The sequence below is a fragment of the Vipera berus genome, assembly GCF_964194415.1.
Source record: "Vipera berus genome assembly, chromosome: 3".
NCBI classification, from domain to species: Eukaryota; Metazoa; Chordata; class Lepidosauria; order Squamata; family Viperidae; genus Vipera; species Vipera berus.
In genome coordinates, this window is record NC_138204.1 from 149,678,697 (window position 1) to 149,697,049 (window position 18,353).

At 42.9% G+C, this 18,353-nt stretch overlaps 2 protein-coding genes and 1 long non-coding RNA gene across 7 annotated transcripts in view; 1 reads left to right on the forward strand and 2 right to left on the reverse strand.

The window, feature by feature from the left end:
- LOC308665886 overlaps nt 1–5,090 on the reverse strand; it is a 31,118-nt gene extending 26,028 nt beyond the window's left edge. The window contains exon 1 of the long non-coding RNA XR_014025986.1: nt 5,029–5,090. This is a non-coding gene — a long non-coding RNA (uncharacterized lncRNA). The remainder of the gene's footprint in view (nt 1–5,028) is intronic.
- The window catches only part of DTNBP1 (dystrobrevin binding protein 1), a 44,857-nt gene extending 35,595 nt beyond the window's left edge, over nt 1–9,262 (forward strand). For all 3 annotated transcript variants that reach the window (XM_081324220.1, XM_081324219.1, XM_081324218.1), the window contains exon 10: nt 8,290–9,262. In XM_081324220.1, the coding sequence (XP_081180346.1) occupies nt 8,290–8,513 (224 nt within the window). In that variant the 3' untranslated portion in view covers nt 8,514–9,262. The remainder of the gene's footprint in view (nt 1–8,289) is intronic.
- An 872-nt stretch (nt 9,263–10,134) lies between these two features.
- The window catches only part of JARID2 (jumonji and AT-rich interaction domain containing 2), a 256,135-nt gene continuing 247,916 nt past the window's right edge, over nt 10,135–18,353 (reverse strand). For 2 of the 3 annotated variants that reach the window (XR_014025984.1, XR_014025985.1), the window contains one exon: nt 17,245–17,353. Coding sequence is in view for 1 of the 3 variants with exons in the window: in XM_081324217.1 (XP_081180343.1) it covers nt 11,834–12,010; nt 17,246–17,353 (285 nt within the window). In the remaining 2 variants the exon portion in view is untranslated. Of the gene's footprint in view, nt 12,011–17,244; nt 17,354–18,353 lie in introns of those variants that run through there. The other variant, XM_081324217.1, reaches the window with a different exon arrangement.

Here is an 18,353-nt window from a genome sequence, read left to right on the forward strand (position 1 = left end):
ATTCAGAAGAAGGCTCTCTGATATCGAGGCAATTCCAAGATAGCAAGCTAGCTACTGGAAACTACATTTAAATCATTTTGCATTTCTACAGCAGAATGCTATTTTAGAATCTGTCCTCCGTGTTCACGTTGCATTGATAAAAAGAGTTCTGAGGAAAGACCTTGTTAGTGTTACAAAGCTCTGGATGTGCTTCAGAGTGCGCAGGGCTTTCTCATAGTATTTGCTAGCCACTACCTGAAGCAGCAGCAACTTTCCACATTCTGAAAAATATGTAGTTTGATTTAATTACATTAGCTGAAGGGTGCTAATGTATGCGAAGATCTGAAACACATTTCTTTCCCTGCAAATCCAAAGTCTGTGTAAGCCCTAGTATTTATCGAAGATTGTTAAGGGAGCCACAAGGCAAAAAGTGAAGATTCCACTCTACGGAGTTCAGGCTCCTGAGACAAGGATGCTTTTGGCACACATGTAGAGAACTAGAACATTTCTCTCAAGAAATTAGATTGTTCCAATTTATAAAATAAATAAATAAATATGGACCTAATGGACACCAACAGAGGTCCTCCGATTGCTCTATAGGGGAATCACATAAAAGATTTGGCCAGAGGCCTCCCTTTATGAAAACTATCTTCCTTTTCTTTTCATCATTTAAAAAAGATTTGAAGAAAGGTTTTTTTTAAGCTGGTTCACTAGCAATAATAACTTCCCATAATATACAATAAGACCATTTCTTTTTTTAAAATACGAAATACAATTGGAGAACAGATAATTTTGTTTTCGAGCTGTGGCGCGCTCCGATCCTCTGGCTCTCACCTGCTCTCCCGGGGAAGGGGGAGGGCAGACACCTGAGCTCAGGCTGATCTATTTAAATGCCAGGTCTGTTGTGAATAAAGCTCCCCTCATCCATGATTTGATCGAGGAGGAAGACGCAGACCTGGCATGTATCACGGAAACTTGGTTGGGCCCAGAGGGAGGGGTCCCTCTGATTGATCTATGCCCTCCAGGTTTCCGTGTGCTACATCAACCTCGGGCTCAGGGTAGGGGAGGTGGCGTGGCGATCGTTATTAGAGAGACCCTCCGTCCACGGGAGGCCACTGCCCCTCAGATAGATGGATGTGAGTCCCTTCTCTTAAGGTGGGATCCTGGTGGTCAGTTATTTATTATTTATTTATTTATTAATTTAATTTATATACCGCCCTTCTCCCGGAGGACTCAGGGCGGTGAACAGGGCAATACATAAAAACTAGATACAAAAATTAAAAATTAAAACGTGATTAAACAATGCCCATAATAAATTAATACAGATTAAAAATTGAAGTCCATTTATAAAAATCCCACCCCGTCCCATCAGGCCAGGCCAGCTTGTTTAAAGAGATGGGTTTTAAGATCGCGCCGGAAGGAGCGGAGATCGGGCGCCATCCGGAGCTCAACCGGAAGATGGTTCCATAAATCCGGTGCACCCACAGAGAACGCCCTCCCCCTGGGGGCCACCAGTCGGCATTCTTTGACCGGTGGCACCCTGAGGAGGCCCTCTCTGTGGGAGTGTACTGGGCGGAGGGAAGTTGACGCCGGCTGCAGGTGCTCCCCAAGGTATTCCGAACCCATGCCATGAAGGGCTTTGTAGGTCATTACTAACACCTTGAACCTCACTCGGAAGACAACTGGTAGCCAATGCAGCTCGCGGAGCAAAGGTGTGACATGGGAGTATTGGGAAACTCCCAATACAACTCTCGCGGCTGCATTCTGTACCAGTTGGAGCCTCCGAGTGGTCTTCAAGGGTAGCCCCATGTAGAGAGCGTTGCAGTAATCAAGACGAGAGGTCACGAGCGCATGAGTGACCGTACGTAAGGCATCCCGGTCTAGATAGGGCCGCAACTGGCGCACCAGGCGAACCTGGGCGACGGCCCCCCTAGTCACAGCTACTATATGGTCTTCTAGGGAGAGCTGTGAATCTAGGAGGACTCCCAAGTTGCGAGCCCTATCTACAGGAGGTAATAACTCACCCCCCATAGTGAGGGGTGGGATATCCTGAATATCCCGAGATGCCGGTACGCACAGCCACTCAGTCTTGTCAGGGTTGAGTCGAAGCCTGTTCCTCCCCATCCAGACCCGGACCGCCTCCAGGCATCGGGACATCACGTCGAGGGCATCACTGGGGTGGGCCTGCTACTTGCATACCTCTCTCCAAGCTGCGCAGCAACGGCTTTGCCCAGGCTACTTGACACCCTCTCGGGATTGGCAGTTGAATTTCCCAGACTTATGGTTCTGGGAGATTTTAATCTGCCTTCCCTGGGCGGTACATCGGAGGTGGCCCGAGAGTTCATGGCTTCCATGATGGCCATGGACCTGACCCAAATTATTCAGGACCCAACGCACGAGGGGGGAAACACACCTGATCTTATTTTTATCTCTGGGCAATGGCTTAATGGTCTGGGGGGGTTACTCCAACATCTCAACCCCTTTCATGGACAGACCATTATCTCCTGCGGTTGGGCCTCTGTCACGTCACCCCCCGCTGTCAGGAGGCGGAACCGACCAGATGGTTCCGCCCCAGGTGCCTGATGGACCCAGATAAGTTCCAGATGGCGCTTGGAGTGATTCCTACCTCCCTCTCCCACAGCCCGGTCAAGTCTTTAGTTAATGCCTGGCAACAGGCTGCCTCGGAGGCTCTCGACTGCGTTGTGCCTTTGCGGCCTCTGACCCGGCGCAGGTCCCGGCTCGCTCCTTGGTTCTCCAAGGACCTGCGGGAGATGAAACGCCGGAGAAGGGGCCTAGAGAGCATTTGGAGAACCAGTCGGTCCGAGTCTGACCGAACACAGTTAAGATCCTTTTCTAGATCTTATCTTGTGGCAGTGGAGGTGGCAAAGCGCGCTTACTTCACCACCCTCATTGCATCCACAGATAACCGCCCGGCCGCCCTGTTTAGGGTGGTCCGCTCCCTTTTAAATCAAGGGACAGGAGAGGACCCCTTACGAGGACGGGCTGAGGAATTTAGTAAATATCTGGTGGACAAAATTGCTCAGATTCGGGCTGGTCTGGACTCTGACTGGGCAGTATCTGATGACAGGAAAACGATGAGTTTGGCCAAGAACATTTGGGAAGTTTGATCCTGTGACTCCGGATGAAGTGGACAGGATCATGGGGAAATTAAGTGCCGCCACGTGTTTGTTGGACCCGTGTCCCTCCTGGCTGGTCTATGCCTCTTGGGAGGTTACACGAGGCTGGATCCTAGCAGTTATCAATGCCTCACTAAGTGAAAGGTACTTCCCTGCCGCCTTGAAAGAGGCGGTGGTAAGGCCCCTCCTTAAGAAACCTGCATTGGACCCAGCTATTTTAAATAACTTCCATCCTGTCTCCAACCTTCGCTTTCTTGCGAAGGTCGTTGAGAGAGTGGTGGCACGGCAGCTCCCTTTGGTTCTGGAGAAAACTGAGTATCTGGATCCGTACCAATCGGGTTTCAGGCCTGGGTATAGCACGGAGACGGCATTGGTTGCGCTGGTGAATGATCTCTGGCGGGCCCGAGATAGGGGTTATTCCTCTGTCCTGGTCCTATTAGATCTCTCAGTGGCTTTTGATACCATCGACCACAGTATCTTGCTGCGTCGTCTTGAGGGGTTGGGAGTGGGAGGCACCGTTCTGCGGTGGTTCTCCTCCTACCTCTCGGGCCGTTCGCAGACGGTGTTGGCAGGGGGGCAGAGGTCAACCCCTAGACCCCTTAGTTGTGGGGTGCCTCAGGGGTCGGTACTCTCGCCTCTCCTGTTCAACATCTATATGAAGCCGCTGGGAGAGATCATCCGTGGCTTCGGGGTGAGGTATCATCAATATGCTGATGATATCCAGCTTTTCATCCCCACCCCGAACCAACCCAGTGAGGCCCTCGATGTGATGTCCTGTTGCCTGGAAGCGGTACAGATTTTGATGGGAAAGAACAGGCTCCGGCTCAACCCGGCCAAGACTGAGTGGCTTTACGTACCGGCATCTCGTTTAGTCCCAGAGGTTCCATCTTTGGTTATAGGAGGAGAGATGTTACCTCCCGTTGATAAAGCACGCAATCTAGGCGTCCTCCTGGATTCACGACTCAGTTTTGAAGATCATATTGGAGTCGTGGCTAGGGGGGCATTTGCCCAGATTCGCCTGGTACGCCAGTTGCGCCCCTTTCTGGACCGAGATGCCCTATGCACAGTCACCCACGCACTCGTTACCTCCTGTATAGATTACTGCAATGCTCTCTACATGGGGCTGCCCTTAAAGACCACCCGGAGGCTTCAGCTGGTGCAGAGTGCGGCTGCACGGGTAGTGATGGGAGCACCCCGATACTCCCATATTACACCCCTCCTGCGTGAGCTGCATTGGTTACTGATTGCCCTCCGGGTGAGATTTAAGGTGCTGGTACTTACCTTTAAAGCCCTACATGGCGTAGGCCCGGGATACTTGCAGGACCATCTGCTGCCGGGAACGAATTCCCATCGCCCAGTACACTCACACAGAGAAGGCCTCCTCAGGGTACCGTCGGCTAGACAATGTCGGCTGGCGACCCCCAGGGGGAGGGCCTTCTCTGTGGGAGCACCAGCCCTGTGGAACCAGCTCTCCCATAAGCTTCGGATGGCCCAAGATCTCCAGTCCTTTCGCCGCGGCCTCAAAACACTCCTTTTCTACCTGGCTGACCTGGACTGACAGGGATTTTAATTATGTTTTTAATTTTTTAACTCTAATTTTTAATTTATTTTAATTTTAATTTTATTGTACAGAGGCCTTTAATTTTAATTTTATCTTAAGTTCTGTATTTATTGTATGTTATTGTTGTTAGCCGCCCTGAGTCCTTCGGGAGATAGGGCGGCATATAAGTCCCAATAATAAATAAATAAATAAATAAATAATGAGAAGCACTATAATCTTTATTCCCATTCTTTTGCCGTTTACTTTTCCTACATTTTTTTTAAAAAAAGAATATTGTACAAGATACATATTTTTAATCTGTAACACGTATTCTTGCAAAGCACATAAAATGAACAGATGTGGTTCAAGTACCTGTAGCTCAAGTTCTTCAAGTAGTGATCACCAAGAAGTCAGCTAGCCCATCTGCATGGCCCATTTGCTGTTCAAGGTTCCTTTTCAGGGATCTGCTGCATCAGAAACTATGAGAGTTTAGGGAGAACATGCCAGTTATGTCTGTTAATTCACAAAGGACAGGATTCCCACCAAAAGAGCTGTTACAAAGTTGAATGCCCTAAATCAGGGCTTTTCAACCTTTTCACCCATTGTGCCACTTTTGGGGTATGGCAACATCCGAGTACCACCAGTCACCTAGCAAGGTGTCAAAAACTTGATGACCAAAAAAAAAAGGGAAAAAAGTGATAAAGTACAGGTAGTCCTCGACTTACAACAGTTCGCTTGGTGACTGTTTGAAGTTACAATGGCACTGAAAAGTGCCCCCAAAGCCACAGCCTAGCAGGACACCTGCCTGCCTGCCTGCCCGGCGGCGCTCTTCCTCCTGTCCAAGGTTTTCATTGTTGTGAGCATTTCTGTTGAGGCTTGGCAGCGGGTGTGTGTGTGTGGGGGGTGTTTGGTTTTTATTTTCCCCCCTCTGCTGGGTGGTTGCAGCAGGTTTTAGTCACTTCACATGACCCTGGGACACTGTGACCGTCATAAATGATACCCAACTTTTCATTTCGACCCCAAACCACCCCAGTGATGCCCTCGCTGTGATGTCCCGTTGTCTGGAGGCGGTTCGGGTCTGGATGGGGAGGAACAGACTTCAGCTCAACCCTGACAAGACTGAGTGGCTGTACATTCCGGCATCCCGGGACATTCAAAATGTTCCATCTCTTTCTATGGGGGGTGAGTTTTTACCCCCCGTGGATAGGGCTTGCAACTTGGGAGTCCTCCTAGATTCACGGCTTACTCTAGAAGATCACATAGTAGCCGTGACTAGGGGGGCTTTCGCTCAGGTTCGCCTGGTGCGTCAGTTGCGGCCCTATCTGGACCGGGATGCCCTGTGTACGGTCACTCATGCGCTCGTGACCTCTCGTCTGGACTACTGCAATGCTCTTTACATGGGGCTTCCCTTGAAGACCACTCGGAGGCTCCAACTCGTACAGAATGCGGCCGCGAGAGTTGTCTTGGGAGTTTCCCGGTACTCCCATGTTACACCCTTGCTCCGCGAGCTGCATTGGTTACCAGTTGTCTTCCGGGTGAGGTTCAAGGTCTTGGTGATGGTTTTTAAGTCCTTACATGGCATGGGTCCGGAATACCTCGGGGACCACCTGCTGCCGGCGTCGACTCCCCTCCGCCCTGTGCGTTCCCACAGAGAGGGCCTCCTCAGGGTGCCTCCGGTCAGAGAATGCCGGCTGGTGGCCCCCAGGGGGAGGGCCTTCTCTGTGGGCTTTATGGAACCAACTGCCGGTTGAGCTCCGGATGGCACCAGATCTTCGCTCCTTCCGGCGCGGGTTAAAGACCCATCTATTTGAACAAGCTGGCCTGGCCTAATGGGGGAATTTTAGGGTTTTAATGTTTTTTATATTTTGATCGTTTTAATTCGGGCAATAATTTAATCTTCTTTTAACTTTTGTATTTCTATCTATATGCCCTGTTCACTGCCCTGAGTCCTTCGGGAGAAGGGCGGTATAAAAATTCAATAAATAATAATAATAATAAATATGAATCAGTTGCCAAGCGTCTGAATGTAAATCACAAGACCCTGGAGATGCTGCAACATTCCAGCTGATCGGTGCTTCTTCTGGGCTCAGAAGCACCAGGATCAGCGCCAAGCTCCAGCTGGAGCCTGGCACTGATCCTGGCGCTTCCACTGAGCCCTGACAGCCCCGAAGAAGCACTGATTCTGACGCTTCCGCTGAGTCCTGACAGCTCTGCAGCTCCAACCGTCGCTCGCTCAGGCTTGTGCAGTGCTGCCACCGGTTCAGCTCATTCCCCTCCCCCCCTATGTTTCTAGGATGGTCACGTACCACCTGCCAGGTGCCAATGTACCACAAGTGGTACCCGTACCACTGGTTGAAAAGCCCTGCCCTAAATGATGTTCTGTGTAAGATTAAAAACTTGGTTCAAAGACCAAAGGAGAAATTTCAGCAGTAGAGACATACTGGTCTTGGCATTTTTTTTTCTTCTGCATATTAGGATACTGTACATATAAGTAGTCCTCGATTTACAACAGTTCATTTAGCGACCATTCAAAGTTACAATGACATTGTAAAAAGTGACATGAACATTTTTCACATTTACAACCGTTGCAGCATCCCCATGGTCACGTGATCAAAACTCAGATACTTGGCAACTGGTTCATATTTATGACAGCTGCAGTGTCCTAGGGTCATGTGATCAGCTTTTGTGACCCGACAATCAAAATGAATGGGAATCCAGATTCACTTAACCATGTTAACTAACTTAATAAATGCAACGATTCATTTAACAACTGTGGCAAGAAAAGTAAAATGCGGCAAACGCACTTAACAAATGTTTCACTTAGCAACATAAATTTTGAACTAAATTGTGGTCATAACTTGAAGACTACCGAAATACTAAAATATCTCAATATTATTTGTTAAAAGTTATATGCCACCTGTTTCACTGATAAAGTGATTATGGGCCTTATATGGTTACTCTAAACTTCTTGGCATGTTAATTTTAAAAAGCATGAAGAAAGTACAGGCAAAATATGTTTTTCCCCTTTCCAAGAGTATCTTCTGAAAATCTGTGAATAAACAGCTTTGTTAAATAAAGGTAGATCAAGGGGGCGGGAAATAGGAGTTAGCCCTGGTTGTCCTTACAATGTCTGCTTTACTGCATTTATTTGTAGTCTTAATTATTTATCTAAGATAATCAGTGAGATCAGAAAAAAAAGGTAGAATAGTGGTGGGAAATCCATTTTTGTGGTGATAGCTGTATGCTCTACTTTCAGAGAAGGCTATCCAGATCACTTTCACAAGCAAGCCACTTTTCATTTTGGAGCAATTAATTTTAATCTGCATTCATTTTAATGCAGGTTTAAGACAAAGTGAGACAGTTGCTGTTGAGGTCTTGATTTAAAATTGTTCTGGCCTATTTTACAAAGGCAGAGATTGTAAAGCATGCCTGTATTTTCATCTTTTACCACATCCTGAGAAACAATGCAGCAGTTCTACAACCATTTATATGAAATTATATGGTATATCTTGCTTTATAAATTGTCCTTAACAAAAAGAAAAGATAGTTTAGATCCTATGGGTAAATAGTCATCATATAATAACCAGCCATTCATTTGAATCTTTATTTTTTTTTCCTTTTTGTTTTTGTCAGATTCTAGCACCCATCAAAATGAGATCAGTTTTCAGGTGCCCACTCAGTCAGAGCTGGGTGAGAAGTTCTCTTCAGAAGCACCCTGGACAGATTCTACTAGCCAAGATGCCTGTGAAGCAGAAGCACCTGTGGTCCAGTCAGATGAAGAAGATGTACAAGTGGACACTGCCCTTGTGAATACAGAAACGAAGAGCCCCTCTGATGTCAGCGATGAAAGCGATTAACAGATTTGAGGCCTGTTACAGTGCCCTATAGGAATTAAGACTGGAGTGAATGAGGAAAGAAAGAATCGGCAGAGCTTGTCATGTTTTCCCTTCAGAGAGACAACTGTATGCAGCCGTAGAAAATACGTGTTTTTATATTAAAAGCATTCTGAAAGCACACTCATTAAGCAATAAACTCTTGCCTTTGGAACAATTTACCTTCCATGTTGATGCTTACTAAAAAGGACAAATTGTGAATAGATTTATTTTAAAATCTTCAGTAGAACTATATAGTACAGAGATAATTTTAAGCCTTTGTGGTAAGTTAGTATATTTTTGTTCCCAAAAGACTGAATATAAGAAAGGCTGTTGTATCATGCAATGGAGAATAGGCGGTATTTGGAACAAGAAAGATTGAATGGATATTTACATTAAAGAATTAGAAAGGTAGAAGTCCCTGTGTATGCTGTATCTCTGTAAAAAAAGATAAAACTGGATGTGTATAAAGTACTTGCTATTCTGCGTGTGTAGAGTTGAACCAAAAATGGAAGAGCTATTTTTTTTTTGTCATTCATAAAAACTGCTTCATTTGAAGGGATCAGCAGTGGACAAAAAGCAATGCTTGGATTTTATAAAAGAGGGTGGGTGGCTTTTGGATTTAATCTGCCCCCCCCCCAACTAAGATTATATGATTGTAACTTAAATTATATATCAACACCATGTCCCAGGTATTCACAGTGGGATGTGAAAATAAAGATACGTGCTAAGCATGAGATTAAAAACAGGTTTTTAAGAAAACCACACTACCATTTCTCACACAGTGGCCCTTACTAATACAGACAAGCAATCTATGTATTAGATTTTAAAAAAAAAAAAAAAGTATTCCACCTTGGATTATTTTTATACGTAAGGTGATGAACATATCTAATACTCCTTTCTCCTATTTTCCCCACAACAACAATCCTTTGAGGCGAGTTGAGCTGAGAGAAAATGACCCTAAGTCGCCCATTCAGTTTTCAGGCCTGACTAGAACTGACAATTTCCTGGTTTCTAGCCTAGTGCTTTAAGCAGTATTTGTTATCTTTCATCCCTTTAGCAATATCTTGCACTATTTGTTATCTTTCATCCTTTTAGCATAGGAATGAGACCTGTGGTCCTCCAGGTTTTGCTGGGCTTCAGTATTATTAACCATACTGGTAGCTGTAGCAATATTGTGAGGATCACAGGTTCTACTTTCCCCCTTCTGTAAATATTTGAAGGATAGATGTTCTAATTTGATATTATGTCTATGATCTTGTTCTATGAGTGGACAAATATACTCGCAAATAATTGGCAGCTTTATTTTCTATCTTTTCTAATATTTTAGAAAATATTGATTTAGCTTGCTCACAAAGCCTATGTACTATTGAATTATTCTGTCTCCAAGGAAAGAATTCAGTGCTGTAATTCTTCAAAACCCATCTGTTTGGGCTGCAAATTAGTTGAAACATTTATTTCACTTTTATTGCAGTAATATAGTTCTGCAAATGACCTGAAGTACTATTCCATAAACTACATCTTTTCTAAGCCCATGATAACAGTTCTAAATAAGACAGCTAGCTTTAAATCATATATCTACTGCTTTCAGAAGAAAGACAAAGTGTCCAAAAAGTGTATTTTTATTAAACCTTGTATTACAAACCTGAAAAGTAAACAAAGTCTGGCAATAAACATGAAGTCTTTCCTTACAAGGAAAGAGCAGAGCAGCGCTAATAAATTAAATGTCAAACTGTAAGCCATAGTCAGAAGTTTACTGTCAAGAAGGAAAAAATACACAGCAAGGCCATAAAAACTGGACAACCACATTGGAAACACTCGACTCTGTGTTATTGTTAAATATTCCAAAACAATTCAGTCTTCTGCAACAACCAACAATTATGTATTTTATAAGACTTTCCTGACAGTCACTCACCACCGGCAAGCTCAGTGCAATATGGGTAGCTCTACGGTTTTTGTTGAATTCAATTATGAAACAAAAGAGTTTGTGAAAACTTTCCCTTTTTTATTCCACACATACTGTACACACAACCAGAAAAGGGCAACAACTACTCCATTATTATTTTTGTTGTTGTTCAGTGATGTAAGCAGCACTTATAAATGTTACAAGAAAAACCCTGTAAGCATCCAATCCAACCGACGAAGAAAGTGAAACGTAAGGCTTTTCTTCATCTTGTCTCTTTGCCACCCTACCCCACCCTCCCAAGAAAAGGCTCAAGTATTTAAAACAATTTACAGGCTTATGTACAAAAGTTATGATACTTTTTTTTTGTTACACGTGAAAGGGAAAAAAAAACACAAGACAAGATGGGAGAAAATGCATTTTCACATTCAAAAGAAGTATGCAAAACGTGCTAGTGGCTCTAAATGTGATCATAACAACAAAACAAAATTAATGCTGACTGTGACAAGAGAAAAACAGCAGTGGAATGAGAATGGAATGTTAAAGATTGCACGTCTATGACAAGAAGCATGGCTTCAATCATTTTTCAAGGATGCTATTGAAGGGTTTTTGATAAAAGTAGACAACAGCACCAAAAAAACCACAACAACCCAGAATGGATTTCCTAATGAAATCAGGCACAGTTTTCGCTCACATGCCTCCGCAAGGCAGGCAGTCTTTTTTTTTCTTTCATTTCCTCCTCGAACAGATGCATAGTGAAGTGCTGGTAACAGAGAACATTTTCTCCAAATCTCCCATTTGCCTATGATTAGAAAACTAAGTCCATCTTCAGCTGCCATAACCTCTCAAATAAAAGTGTGTATTCTCCAATTTTAAAAGGTACAAAACTTATCCTGCCTGTTATAGAACGCAAGCCAAAAGTATAGCAATTTCTTTCAAGTTTTGCCTCCTATCCCTTTTTTTTTCACTATAGAAAAAAAAATCTGCTGACGTGATTGGAGAACAAATTATAAAACGCACCAAAATTCAACCTACCCAGAAAAAGAAAAAGGGGGTATTTAAAAGCCTTTACTAGGGGGGGGGAAAGGCCTTTTTTGTTTTCAGGCAGCGGGACAAAAATTTTATCAGTTCCCTTGCTGCTATCAAAAAAATGTGTGTACAGCAGATAAAAAAAAATCCTGCTGTATCAAACTATCCTAAGTATAAAATAAAAATAAAAATAAAATTCAACAGTTTAATGCTAAATCAAAATTAGTTCTCTAAAACCAGAAGAAAATCTTCCGTAGAGCTAGTGCAAAGACAGCTTGTAATCTACAGCAATACTCCAAACTATGATATAATTACAAAAAATATATATAAAATTGACCAAAATGAGAGAGAGTGTTGGCATCTTTCTTCATGATTAACTTGAAGCACTTTTGGATGAACTGGAGGATGAAAGTCTTGATGATGGCACGTCAAGGGTTGCTCTCTTGCGAGGCCCTCTTTTTGGTGTAGGCTTGCTGATACAGATCTCAATGGTGCCGTTCTTGCCAGATACTTTTCCACAAATTTGATTGACTAAGCTGACGATTTGTTCCTAGTTGAAAGAAGAAAAAAAAAAGTGTTTTCTTTTGTTTTGTTTTTTTAAACAACCAACTTCCTATTCCAAATAACATGGCCATAATATGATAAACTGAAGCCAAGATGCAGCGACTTAACTGACTGGCTATAATGTGAAGTGATTATTACTGCTGCTAGTCTCTATCACATGGACGTTTGTACTTGACCATTTTCCACCTGGGTTGACTCTGTGGCAGCCCGCCCCGTCCCATTTAAAATGTTAGCTTGCCAATGTTCAGTTCCTCTTTTCTAGCCATGCTGCCCTCTGAGTGCACTTGAGCACTGCTGAGTGCATTTATGTCTTTCATTTTAAGTCTTTATATTCTAAAAAACATAGAAACAACTGAAAACCCTCTCTACAAATTGCTTCCTTATCATTAAAATGCTTTAATTTCTCCTTTGAGAACCATCGTTTTTAGTTTTAGTGAAGCCTATGGCCTGAATTTTCTAAAAATGCTCCATTATGTGTACAGAGCTTCTCTACTAATGGACACGCTAAGGGCTTATTTTGCTGTGGCAAGAGACATCCACTGGAGTTGTATATCCGTTGCAAAAACCTGCTAGAACAAATCGTTTTGCCTTCATTTGGGAACAGGGTCTTACAGCAGAGATCACAAAGTCCAGAAAGTTCCTCTCTAGTCCAGTTGATGCTTGTATAAGCTTAACAGCAGTTAGGCCTCAAGCACCGATGAAGATTGAAGCGGGTACCAAACTCAGATCTTAAGCTTTCCAGATACAAAGATGCAATTTCAGCTTTAACTGTCAGTGTCCAAGAAATGCAAGCAAAGGCCCAGTTAAGAGGATCATAAGCTCCCAAGGAGAAACTTCATATACTAGATTTGCATCTGCCACTCTGGAATCCCAGCCACCAATCCTGACTATCGTTTAGTAGTTATATTTGGGAAAATGAATGCTAGAGCCATGAAATGAAGTCAGAATTACCCAGTTTTCCCTCTAAGGATGTAAGGACTTTGCAAAATGCCAATGATTAAACCACCTCCTCTTGTTAGTGACCCGATACTGTGGCACAATCCTCATTCCTCTCACAGAACAGAAACATTCTCTTGTGTAAGATGACGGCTGTAATTTTTAGCTGAAACACCTCGAGCTTCCTGGTTTTCTGCATCTAGTAGTTAGACTTGTAGGGCCAGTTTCCAATATATCTATGGGAAAAAGTAGTCTAAGGGGAAATGCTGTAGATCCTGGCCCAGATTTTCCAGTTAAGATATACATCAGTTGTAACTGATCAATACCTCTTGCCACATTGTTGATGGTGCTTAGCTGAGGCTATAATATTCTGACAATATACCAGTCTTAGCCCCTTGGATCTAACTAACATTTCCTCTTTGAGGAAAAGGCATGTTCAGTAATAAGAGAAGTAAATACTGAGGAAAACAACCTTGTAGGGTCTTTTATCTTAAACATCTCCTTAAAGCATATATTTAGCAACTACGTTGTTTTTCTCTGTTTTCTTACTATGGCTATCCAGTGTTCTGATCAACTGCTTATGCTAGGCCCATTTATCAATATTTCTAACGGCCCCTCAGACAGTCTCCTCAGACTGAGCCTCTTGATGATTTTAATATAACTCTTCTCTAAGTTCTTCAAAGGTACGGCCAGATTTAAGCTTATGGGAAACAATCTCTGTGCCCTATGGAATGATTCTTCCTACTTCACTTGACAGAGAAGGATTGGATTTTTCCCACTCTCTCTTTTGGTCTTGAAAGTCACCTCAGGCTCTTCTTGCAAGATATTATTAAGTCTGCTTCCCCTCTACCAACTTGATTGACTGCTTAGATTTAGGTACCAAAGGTTAGTGCTTTACACAGATAACAGCAAGCTTTTCACAAGTCCCCCTGACTATTCTATTCAAAAGAACAAGGATTATTTTTTAATCTTTTCCCAGTATTTGTCTAGAGCAGGGGTAGGCAACCTTGGCTCTTTTATGACTCATGGACTTCAACTCCAAGAATTCCTGAGTCAGCTACCCCTGGTCTAGAGGGATATAAGTACTATCATTTGGTAGGCTTGCTGACTCTCAGGCAGTCAGGACACCCTGCATTAAAGTATGAAGTACCCCCACCATGTGCACCTTTCCAGGACATTTGCAGAGCAGCTGTGTCATCCTATCTAATAACAGTCATTGAATGTTACTAGCCAGACATGACATCTAGCCCTTATGCCTCATTTGGCAAAGTGGTGCCCTATCCTACACTTCCACAAAGTCAGCAGATTTTTTACTGGCTATTTGATTGATGGTCTCTGCATTCGTGCTGTTCTTCCACCTTCCCAGCTATGGGTGATTCATTTACTAATTCTTTTGGAAACAATGCGATGAGGAAGAACTTAGAATTGGCTTGTTTTGTAAATGGTTGTTGTGATTCAGCGTCAGCCTGTGGATTCGGCAGCTGAGTCGGACAATTCTGAAGAGGAGGAGGAGGAGGGGTTTGGAGAGCCTTTGGTGTCAGAGGAAGGTTCTGATGCACCGCAGAACTCTCAGCCAGGCCCCTCCCATCTTGTTCCTCCTCAGACCCAGCTGTGTGAGCCTGAAAGATTGGAAGAAGACAATCCACAGCTGGCTCTGTTCAGGGACGCTAGAAGCAGGAGGCAATCCAGCAGAACTGAGCAAAGGAAAGCAATGAGGCAACTCGGGAGAAGGCAATGAGAAGCCACGCTTGAGACTGCTGTTTAAAAGGGGAATGTGTGGGAGGTGCTGGTTGCTGAAGGCAACCGTTTGAAGAGCTTCTGATAAAGTTTTTTTATTATTATTTTAATCCCATTTATACCCTGCCCTTCTCTGAAGACTCAGGGTGGCTTACAATCTAAGCACAAATCAAATGTGCTTAGCAATAGCCTTCATTCTATGTATATGCCTGCTTATTAGGGGTTTCGCCCCCCCCCAAGCGGCATTATTACAAAGTCAGCTTATTGCCCCCAACAATCTGGGTCCTCAAACAGTCTTGGTCTGTATTTGTTTAACTTTTGTTTGAACTTTTTCGTTTAGCTTTTGCAAATAAATTTGGTTAGATTAGTTCCAGCCCTATTGTTTATAAAAAGGGGTTGTCCCTGACATTCCAACAGGGCCGGTCATAGGCTGGAACAGAACAATGGTAAAGGACTCAGACTCCCATTAATTCAGCTCATCTGAAGGATGTTCTGGAAGACTAGCTCACGGGTGTCCAACCTTGGCAACTTTAAGACTTGTGGACTTGAACTCCCACAATTCTGAAAGCAGGCTGGCTGGGGAATTCTGGGAGTTGAAGCACACAAGTCTTAAAGCTGCCAAGGCAGGACACGTCTGGACTACATCATCAGCATGAATGAAGAGATAGTCACTTAAACCCAGATGAAATCAACTACTATTCAGCATGATATGAATGAGCCTTGGACGGATGTGCTCCTTCTGACTCCTTCATTACTGATGAAAAGGGAGACAAAGTTTTATGTCTGATTTTGCAAGTACGTCTAGACCTAAACTGAATTGTTTTAGTAAATCACAATAATGATCACCCAGTCTAGGATTCATAAAACATGTTAAATCAATACATGTAATCCTCGACTTACAACCACAATTGAGTCCAAAATTTCTGTTGCTAAGTGAGACATTTGTTAAGTCAGTTTTGTCCCATTTTATGACCTTCCTTGCCACAAGTGAATCAATGCAGTTGTTAAGTTAAAAACACAGTTATTAAGTGAATCTGGCTTCCCCATTGACTTTGCTTCTCAGAAGGTCACAAAAGGTAATCAAATGACCAAGGACACTGCAACTGTCACAAATATGAATCTGTTGCCAAGCATCTGAATTTTGATCCTGTGACCATGGGGCTGCTGCAACGGTCATAAGTGTGAAAAGTAATCATAAGTCACTTTTTTAATGCCATTTTAACTTTGAATGGTCACCAAATGAACTGTTGTAAGTCCAGAACTACCTGCAATATTTTTAAATGGAAGTGAGTAAATTTAAATGCTATTGTGTAATATTAAAATCATAATAAGCGCTCATTACAAGCTAGAGCAACTGGTATATTTAACTGATTACTACTGATAGCCTATTTATATACTAACTGAAATTTGGGGACCAGGATTAAATAAAATACGTATAAAAATATGTAACCTGTGACTCGTTTTTCTGCTTCATAACGAACAACTCTGGACTTTCTGGCAATCTATATTTTTGCCACCCAAGAACAATGAAAAATGTCCTTTTGGTGTTAACAGTTTTGGCTTCAAGTGTACAACTGACATCCATTTTATTTGGGGGGATTGTTTCCTGCCTGTTTCTTTGGATTTGGGCAAGAACTCTTTGGTTGACAGGGTGCAAAATAGATTAATCCTCAATGAAGAAGCCAGCCTGGGTACAGAAATTTATATTACTAAGCACATTGATTTGTGCTTAGATTGTAAGCTGCCCTGAGTCTTCGAAGAAGGGTGGGATATAAATGGGATTAAAATAAAATAAAATAAAATAAAATAAAATAATATATTGACATTCATCCTAAATAAACATTGGGGCTTTTTACTCCACATTGTTTCAATTAGTCTAAAGTCCCAAAATTGGTTTGCTTATTTTTTTTTTAAATTCCTCCAAACTATAGATACATGAAGAGAAGATAACTTCATCAAATAGCAGGCAAAACGTCCATCTCTGTTGCCTTTGTCTGGAGCTAATTAAGAAGTGGAGGAGGAAGTGAGAAAGAGTTAAATGCCTCTTAGACATAAAAAAGACAATACTCTGATAGATACATTTACTGTTGTTTTTAAATGATTTGTTATAGAGAGGTTTAAAGTACAAAGATTCTGGTATTATCTGTACTGCACATGCTACTTATTGAAGTTACAGTATGTCAACTGCGAAACCACGGCTTCACTTGATGAGCTTTGAAGACAGTTGCAAAAGGAAGAATATACACACTATGTAAGTAAGGAAGAGGCCTATTGCTAAGGAATTGTAATTTTTGCTGCTGTGAACACTGTTTACAGTGTAGGGCTGTTCAAAATTAATTTTTTATTTTATAATTCTTAATAAAACAAGTGAGGAGGTAAAAGGCCACAATGCAAATTTATCAAGAAAACCTACTGCAACAATAAATATAAATTATCCATATTAAAAAGCAAGAGCAGCAACTTTACAGATCACACATGCAACATAGCAAATTTGTAAATTATACAGCCTTAAAAATAACCCACAAGACCAAAACAGTATTATACAGACCTCATCATAACGATACATTAGTTTCAATCCACGACAAGACTTCTGTTTTTCTACATGTCGCAGGGCGCATTCGAGGCAGAAGACAACATTTTCATTTTCCTGTACAACCTGCAATTTTTACGAACATAGGTTGAGAATACTGATAAGCTACAGGTCATATTGAATGTCTGCATTTCAGATGAAGCCTTAATGCAGACATGTCAAACACAAGGCCCGGGGGCCGGATCCGGCCCGCGAAGTGGTTTCATGTGGCCCGCGAAGCCATCCTGGAAACAGTGAGGGAACGGCCCCCACTGCCTTGGCCCTGGCCCAGAGACCCTCCTTCTGCCAGAGACCCTCAGATCTGTCCCACTCCTGCCCAGGCCCCCCTAGGCACCCTTGATGCCAACGATGCAGAGCTGGCCACGCCCACCCAGTAGGCCATACGCACTCTAGCCATGCCCACCTAGTAGGCCACGCCCACCCTGGCCACACCCACCCGGCCCCCTGAGGGCAACCGCAATGCTGATGCGGCCCTCAATGAAATTGAGTTTGACACCCCTGCCTTAATGTAACTTATCTTAGCTAGTGCGATAGTATTAAATTTTTTGAAAACAATTTATGATTTCAGTAAAGCTAAATTCAATGTGTTATGAAGTAGTTAGCTATCCTGTTTCAGAGTAAATATTCAAATATGAACAAATATCCCCTATGGAGCAAATACCTCCACAGCAAAATTTCGTTTTGTACTCCTGACTAGTCTGTAATCTGGGATGGTGACAGATCAATTCTGAGCATCCTGTTCATCAGTGCTTTCCAGGAGACTCTGTTGAAATATATGTCTTGCACTTTGCTGAAGTATGTGGATTATTTTAGAAATTATTCTGTAGTTAGGAAACAATTGATATATTAAAAGACCAATAATTCTGTCGGATTCCTGTGGTAGCCCCTGCCCTCCTGAACAGCATCCCCCAAGAGACATGGATGGTGTCTGCTCTGTGGAAGCTTGGAAAAGCTCTTAAACTCTGGGTCTGATAATGATAGGCTGGGGGTGAATGGGGATTGTTATATTGGGTTTTATTATGGCTTTTTTAGTCTAGGCTGTTTTGTTTTGTCTGTGTTTTTAAGT